Genomic DNA, 8,411 nt, shown 5'->3' on the forward strand with positions numbered 1-8,411 from the left:
TCCCTAGGATATAAAGCATGGAAGGGATAGAGTCCTTATGTTATTGTTGTTGTTAAAGAGGTATAAAGTCCTCAAAAATATATACACAAAGAATATATTAAATTCTTAAAATTAATAAGAATATTTGATTTGAAAAAAGATTAGAATGCTTAGAGTATTTGAACAAATTCTAATTAAATTAGATATTAATCAAAATGATTAAAAATGAGTACAATTTGTTGTACTTTTAAGAATTTGATTTGAAATTTAATAGAAATATATATTAGCAGAGAAATCTAATAAAAGTAAATAAATAGTAAATGAAATTATTAAAAATCACATGATTAAAAACTTTTTCTATGTTTCCGATACTATCACGGAGGTTTTTAAGATTGAGCGGATGAGTAAGGAGGAATTTGATGCGAGAAGAACTCAGATTTTGTCAGAAGCACAGATATGCACACCTCAGTAAGTATAAAATAGATAGAATGAATAGATGGAAATAGAAAAATAATAGAATAGATTTATGCCTAAACAAAAGTAGGAAATTGACGAAAATACTGATTGAAACTTAATTATTACTGGAGCATGATATCAATAGAAAAAGAAAATACAAATAGATTGATTATAAGTTATAAATTAAAATATAAATTTTTAGTGTGTTCAACGCTGACAGACAGCGGCTGGTGGCGGACGCCCAATTCCTCGTAACAACTGAGAACAACTTGGTTTTTCAGCCCAAGACTTTGGATGATGGTAAGAATAAAATAGATAGAAAACAGTAAATGTAGTAGTAAGATTAATAACCATAAACATGAGATATATAGTCCTTTATAAGATGATATGATAGTAAAGAAGAATATATTAATTAGCGACAACGTTCCTAAAGGCAATTTATGATAATTAAAGGATTAATTTATTTGAATTTATAGAAAAAATAGATATTTTATCAGATTTATGATAATTTTTTGAGTAATGTTTGCAATATAATTGTAATAGTAAAGTAGATATTAAACCAGGTTTCGACTAATATATATTTCAAATGTTATAAATAGATAACAATTAAGAATTGTTCCGGATAGGACCACACACAATAGATCTTTATTATAGTATTAAACTATAAATCCTATAGTGGAATACATATTGAATTAGAAATAAACTTAAATATTTAAAAAATTATAAAAGTAAATAGCGTTTAAATTTGTCCTAAATATAGGCCATGTGCAATGGTTCCACATTAATCTTTGAATTGAAATCCTTATAGAGATGAAAGAATTTATAGAAATTGAATAAAAATAAATGTTAATTTATTGATCTAGATACTCCTGAAGTAAAGGCGCAGAAAGAGAGCCAGAGGCAACAAGCGAGGAAATTGGTTCTCCAAACGCGCGATCGTTATAAATGATCGCTCGTGGAATTCATGTATGGAGCGGAGCTCATTCATCTCGTAAATACGGAACACTGTGAGTTCAGTATACTGGGATCGAAATTGTCAAGGTATAATTATGATTAAATTAAATTGATAGATAGGGATAGATAAAATATGATAGATGTGAATTAATTCACACTTTGAAAATTAAAAGTTATAAATAACGTACTTGGAATCTACAATGAAATTTGAAGTAATTTTTTGGAAATAATATATAAGATCATATTAAATGAAAGTCTTATATTTCAAAAGTGGTTAATTAATGTTCATTTCACAAAGAATAAATTATATCCTAATAAGATAGTTAGAAGTTTAGGAAATTTATGAAATTTAAAAGAACCACATCGGTTTCACAATTAAGATATCTTATTAAAAGGGAATAAACACCTTAAGAATTGATATAGAAAAACAATAGTAAACTATTAAATATAATAAAATGAACAATATTTTAGACAGTTGGCGACCCAGAAGTTAAAGATGAGTACACGAGGAACGTTTAATCGTGGAAGAGGGAGATATTCACCTGGATATCAGAGACCACAGTACCAGAAACAGAACCAGAACCAGAGCCAGAGTCAGGATGTTATGACTCTACTGCAGAATATCCTGCAGCCACAAGCCGGACCCTCTGGCGGCACGCGTTCGTCCTTGAACCAATTGAACATTCTAGCCCAAAAACGTACTTCACGTTGTAGTCGTTGTGGGCAGATTGGTCATTGGTACAAGGACAATGCGTGTAGGCCGGAGGACATCGCGGCACATGAGCAGAGACGTGCGGAATCAGGACGTGTTGCTGCTCTAAGCCTGGTACCGGGAACAAATACACCTAAAAGAAGTGAGTAAATGAATAGTAATTAGGACAATAGATAGATAAGGATGTTTCTAGAATTAAGATCTCAAAAGAAATGGATTAAGGGAATGAAATTCAGGATGTTTCTGAAATTAAGATCTCGAAAATGGGAAATAAATTGTAGAATTGATAAAGCTAGGAAGGGTCTGGAATTAAGATCTCTGTAAAGGAAATGATTATAATGAAATTAAATTAAATTTATTATAATAGATTCCTATAAACAAATTGATATAATGTATAAACTATATTAATTAAAATAGGATCTTATAGAATGCCTTGTTTTTTTGTAAATTAAGATCTCAACATAAATTATGAGAAATGAATTTATTGAATTAAATATATTGAATTCATTACATGAAATATTAGAGAAATTGTAGATTCAACAATTATTAATGAATTTGATAAAATAAGTCAGGAAAATTTTAAATTTTAAGGGATAGGGCAATGATGAATTAAATTTCATCATAATAGCAAATAAGAATTATAATAGCATATTATCATTTAGGAAAGTAAGGCTCATTTAAAATAAAATAGTAGACAATATTGATAAATCTAGTAAATTAGATTGTACATAATAATCAATATTTAGTATAAATTTATAACATTAAGTTCAAATTTAGATGAACTTGTTGCCATAATAGAAGAAAAAGGATGGGATGATCCTAAAGCTACGGCAGAGGCCTTAACAAAATGGCTTGATGAAAATGGATATGCTCTTCCTCAGTCAACCCTTAGTATTCATTCGGAACTTAGCCGGCAATTTATGTTAAATGTAGTTCAGCCAGGTTTATTATATAATTTTAAAGTAACTTCAAAAATCATTATAATAAGAAATATAATTAGGATCGATAAGAAATAAAGAATTTATATGACTATTAAGATTATATAATATTTAAGAGGAGTGGGTTTTGGATACTATGGAAAACGGTCTTAGTTTGGATTTTGCTTCTAATCCTCCTGAATGTTATGAGGAAAATAATAATAAATCAGCACGAGATAATATGGAGGATTTAATTAAGACAGTAGAAAAATGGCAGTTAGAACAGGCCTGCGTTTCCGTAGAAAGCAAGCCTCTATGGGTCAGTCCTATGAGTGTCTCAATTGAATATGACGATACAGGTGCCATAAGGAAAAAACGGCCCTGTATCGATCTTAGTAGGAAATAAATAGTTTACTTAAGAAATTTATCATTTTTTCAATTTCAATTAGTACATTATACTTTTTAAAAAACAGCATATAGCATATGTTCATTCATTAATTGTAAGAGTTTTTTAATTTATGAATTCAAAATATCTTTAATAGTATAGAAATTTTGAAACTAAAAACTATTTATTTAATTACTTACAGAGGTCTGAATCCCCATATAACACAACATAAGACGAAAATGGAAAATCTTAAAGCGGTCGAGCATCAAATTGTCGAAGGTTGCTTTTTTGCAACCTTCGACATTAGTAATTGCTACTTCCACGTGAGATTAAATCCAAAACATAGAAAGTATTTTGGTTTTAAAATCACAACGGAAGACGACCTCGAAAGATATTTCATATTTCTTGTGATGTGTTATGGGTACTCGGCAGCTAGTGAAGTAATTTCAAGATTGACTCGGCCCTTAAAAAGTCTTATTCATCGGCTAGGAATCACTTTTTGCATTTATATAGGTGTATTGTTTTAATTTTCTATCTAAATCGTAGCATAATGGTAAGACATTTGTTTGTAGTATAAGATCTTGATAATTCAAATAGAATTAATTATTAAATGATCATTCCTTGGAAAACCTGAGCTCATTTATAAATTTATCATGAATTTTAAAGTAACAAAATAAGTCCTTTGGAAATTTTGAAATTATATATCTAAATAAGAAATATACTTAACATATAAGGAATCAATTAAATCTTGAAATATTGCTAAAAATTTTAATACAAATTGAGGATTAGCATATGCATTTAAATAAATTCTAGAGCAATTTAAATTTAACTTTGACTAAATATAGAAAATTAAAATGATACCTTAATATTAGATGACGGCAGGATTATAGCCGCAACGTATGAGGAATGTAAATACAAGATTCAAATTGTCATTCGCCTGTTCCAAACCGCTGGTTGGAACATCAACTTCAAGAAAAGTCAATTAGAACCTAGTCAGAAAGTATTATACCAAGGATTCTGGGCATGTTCCCAACGTATGATTTATTATTGTAGTGCTGATAAGGAAACCAAATATATAAACAGTATTAAACAGTTATTAGCCATGCATAAGTCTGAGGGATCCGTGCCTGCCAAGCAAGCAGCTAGTGTGCTTGGCAAGTTACAATCCCTCAGAATATCTCATGGGAATATTGTTATTATCTTACCTAGAAATTCCTATAATGAACTTGGGAAAACAGTCATTAAAAATGACGGCAATTGGAATTGTAGAGTGACATTTTGTGATGGAATAAAAGAATTAGAATTTTTAGCTAAACATTTACCATACTATAATAAGAAAGCAATAACGGGATGTAAAGAGGGAAGTCAGACAGTATATCAAAAAGAAGTACAAGAGATTATCAAACAGATTACTCACACTGACCTACCGACAGAAAACATTTTGATTTCAGATGCCTCTGAATCAAAAGTGTTTACGCTTTATCATGGAAACATCATTGAGCTACTGGACTATGAGTTTAATACTGAGGAGAGAGAATATAGTTCTGGAAGGCGTGAATTGTTAGGACTCATAAAATTTTTAGAAAATTGTGTAAAGATGAAACGCGAATTCCCTTATAAACTTTTATATTGGGAAACAGATAGTTCAGCATGCTATTATTTTCTCACACATGGTTCTAGGAAATCTTATATACAAAGAGATATTGTTAAGGTTAAGAGCCTCGAGAAGAAACTTGGAATAACAACAGTACCAATCTGGACAGCCAGATCACACCTCCGAATACAGTTGGCGGATGCGGGATCAAGAACCTCTTTCAATTCAGACCATTGGGGAGTACCTAGGATCTTTTTATCTACAATTTTTAAATACTTTCAAGTCAAACCTGATATTGATGCATTTGCATCAGAGGAGAGTAAAATATGCTCTACTTATTTTAGTGATTCATTGGACAAATCAAACACCGGCATAAATTTTTTTGCACAATCTCTACTTTCTGACAAGATTTATTTCATGTGCCCACCTGTAAGTTTAGTGGGACCTACGATTAGGAGAATTCAGAATAATGATGCAACATGTATTTTACTTTGTCCTATGTGGACAAGTTCTCCATGGTGGACTCTACTCCATAATGGCCAACACTATCATCCCATGGTCAAAGCAGTATACATCTTTGAATCCCGCCCTATGTTATTCCATGAGTTGAAATTGAATTCAATCTTCAATAATAGCATGAAGTTCATTGCTTTACTATTTAAAAAATAAGTAAAGATTTCTAACTGTTTTATGATCATTTTAGTTTATAAGGATTATTCTTAAGATTATTTAGAATATAAGTAATATATATAATGGAAGAAAAATACACACAGTTTATAGTCTGCAATTATATTTATATATCATTATCAATTTTATGCACAAAAGTACGAAGTCACAATGGTCAAAAATATAGAATTTAGTAACAATGTCTAGAATGTAAGGGAGTCCATTAAACCAGCCTCAAAATTAATAGACTCATTAGATTAAGGGATTTTTTGTAATACATGTAATTTTGTTTATTTTCAAAGTAAAATGGCGGAAAATGAAGTGGAGGAGATAATACCTAATTTCGACGACATAGCTATAGTGGAGGAGATTATTGATATCCAGCCTGAACCTGTTCATCCCTTTGTGGTTTCTCAACAAAATGGCGTCGGCGATATGACAGGTAATAAGATAGATATAAAATAGAATAGATATAGAATAGTTAAAATAGAAATTTTACTTGGATAGATAAATTAATTGAGTAAAAAATTATTACTAGAATAGAGAATTAATATCTAAATGAGACTTTATAATAATTGAGAGGGACAATTGCAACCTAAAATACTTGTATTCAAAATTCTTCTAGTATAATTGATCTAAACATAAATATATTTAGGACAGAGGGGGTTTCAACCGCATGGTTTGAGTATTACAGATGTGGGCGGTATTGGGGAAATAATTGAATCCCACCCTGATCTTTATGATTCCTTCAAAACTCTTTTTCCGGGGCATTTAGCCTCTAGTACCCATAGCTCTTACGATTGGATTCTCCGAGAATTCAAAATATTTTGTGAAGCAAATGATTATCCATACCCCCATTTTAATAAGAAATCAACTTTACAATTTTTGGCGTACGGGGTTTCTAGAAATAAAACTTATTCCTGGTTCAAAAAATACCGCCCATCATTAGTAAGTCTTGAAACTAGTTTAGCGCGCGAAACCTCCGAGATCCCGGCGGCCGTAGCAACTGGTTGTGCATCGATGATGCGGCGTCTCGCGGCAACGAAGCCTGCTCCGAGAAAGGCAACTCCATTTGGACAGGAGGAACTCAAGATTCTGATTGACTCAATAATATGGAAGAAATATGAAGAAGGACAGCGACCAGATATAGTGGAGTTCCGAGCTTTGTTGAGAGTGGTCACATATTTCCACACTTGGCTGAGGTGAATATATTTATTTACTTCTATTCGGCGCGATAAATATCGAGTTAAAATGAACAGGGGAAAGGGATTTATTTTAGCTGAAAGAATTTAAAAGCAAAATTCAATCTTAATTATTTAATTAACAATAAAATGAATAAAAGAGATTAAAAATGGCGGAAAATTTAGGAGGAAAGTTTACTAGATTTAAAATTTTTTACATGACTGTCATTTAGCTTTATAAAGAATTAAAGTATATATAATAAATATATATATATATTTAGATTCAGCGACTACGTACAGATCACGGAGAGAGATGTAGAGGACAAAGGACACTTTGTGAGGTTGAGGTTGCCCAAGACAAAACAAGACCAACTATTTGAAGGCACTTATGCCTTTATCCCTGAAACAAAGTAAGTAAATTGAGTAGATAAAAACTCCGAAAAAAAGGGAAATATTGAGGAAGGGCAATAAAATATTTAATAGGGTTATTATTTTTACACCATCCTCTTTAATTGCTATAATTAATTGATCTTTGATCGTTTATCGGACGCCTATAAATAGGAGAGAAAGAGTTAATAAGCTTACAATCATGAAATAAAATATATATGTTTTAGGGGTAAGTACTGTCCAGTGATGCTCTACAGGCTCTACGCTAGATACTATGGTCTAGAATACGGGGAGTCTGGAAATCCCCGCCATCATTTGAACTTTATAGTCTACACACAGAATGGAATGACGTTTCCTAAGTTGACCCAAGCTCTACAGTACAGCTCGAGTATGGCCCAGGTCTGTGAAATACTGAAGAAATATGGCATCCAGAAGCCATATTCCGAAACGTCTTTTAAGTGCGGTGGAGTAACGGCCTACCTAGAAGCAGGCGCAACGCTCGAATCTACAATGATTCATGGGCGTTGGCGCAATTTGCATACGCCGTTATTTTATCTCAGGCAAACCACAGAATTTAGACTAAGATTAGCGAAACGTGTGCCGCTCATTTCGCCAGAGCAGTTCGAAATTTAATGGATTTGAATCGGTAAATTAGCCTACAAAAGTATATCTCGAATTTTATTATATTGAATATAAGCGTAATTTATTTCATTATCACACAAAATCGAATGTAATTTTATCTAATTTTATCCAATTATAGCCTTTGTGAATGAATGTTTTAAAATCGAATCTAGTTTGTGCCTTAAATAGAATTAAACCTCTCTCTCTTATAATGAAATGTTGGGCATTTTGAATTTCATAAAACTTGCAAACCTGTGGAGAAGTGAACTTTAAATATGCACCTATATGTTCAAATATTATTTTTGTAATTTTTCAATAAACTTTCTATTTTTTTCAAACACTTGTTAGTTATTTTAGAAAAATTTTTTCAGATAAAAAATGTTTAAAATGGTTTATTATTGACAGAATTCAATATTTTTTGTCACTTACAACAACATCTTATTCCGAGAAATTTCGCATTTGGAGCAGGATAATAGTTCCTTACGAAACTACCTCAGTATCTCAAAGTGGAGTAAGGAACATTATTAACTCCCAGTGGTAAAAAAAAATAATATTAATT

The 8,411-nt window shown here is 31.2% G+C and overlaps 2 protein-coding genes across 2 annotated transcripts; both read left to right on the plus strand.

The window, feature by feature from the left end:
- Positions 1-1,431: 1,431 nt before the first annotated feature.
- On the plus strand, positions 1,432-2,251 carry LOC145325694 (uncharacterized). The gene is made up of 2 exons (XM_080168647.1): positions 1,432-1,476; positions 1,861-2,251. Exon 2 carries the CDS (start codon positions 1,886-1,888, stop codon positions 2,249-2,251), a length of 366 nt encoding a protein of 121 aa, XP_080024773.1. The 5' UTR covers positions 1,432-1,476; positions 1,861-1,885.
- A 3,450-nt stretch (positions 2,252-5,701) lies between these two features.
- On the plus strand, positions 5,702-8,167 carry LOC145325404 (uncharacterized). Its single transcript, XM_080168391.1, has 4 exons — positions 5,702-6,105; positions 6,319-6,865; positions 7,126-7,254; positions 7,459-8,167. The coding sequence occupies exons 1-4, from the start codon at positions 5,970-5,972 to the stop codon at positions 7,862-7,864; spliced, it is 1,218 nt and encodes a 405-aa protein (XP_080024517.1). The 5' UTR covers positions 5,702-5,969; the 3' UTR covers positions 7,865-8,167.
- Positions 8,168-8,411: the final 244 nt, after the last annotated feature.

This window comes from Acartia tonsa, chromosome 8 (assembly GCF_053477335.1).
Source record: "Acartia tonsa isolate MP-2025a chromosome 8, ASM5347733v1, whole genome shotgun sequence".
Taxonomy (NCBI): domain Eukaryota; kingdom Metazoa; phylum Arthropoda; class Copepoda; order Calanoida; family Acartiidae; genus Acartia; species Acartia tonsa.

Excerpts from the sequence above, each read along its gene's own strand:
- LOC145325404 (XM_080168391.1), top strand. The coding sequence starts at position 5,970 with ATGGCGGAAAATGAAGTGGAGGAGATAATACCTAATTTCGACGACATA. Across the intron at positions 6,106-6,318 it reads TGGCGTCGGCGATATGACAG|GACAGAGGGGGTTTCAACCG; the intron begins GTAATAAGATAG and ends AAATATATTTAG. Across the intron at positions 7,255-7,458 it reads GCCTTTATCCCTGAAACAAA|GGGTAAGTACTGTCCAGTGA; the intron begins GTAAGTAAATTG and ends TATATGTTTTAG.
- LOC145325694 (XM_080168647.1), top strand. The coding sequence starts at position 1,886 with ATGAGTACACGAGGAACGTTTAATCGTGGAAGAGGGAGATATTCACCT.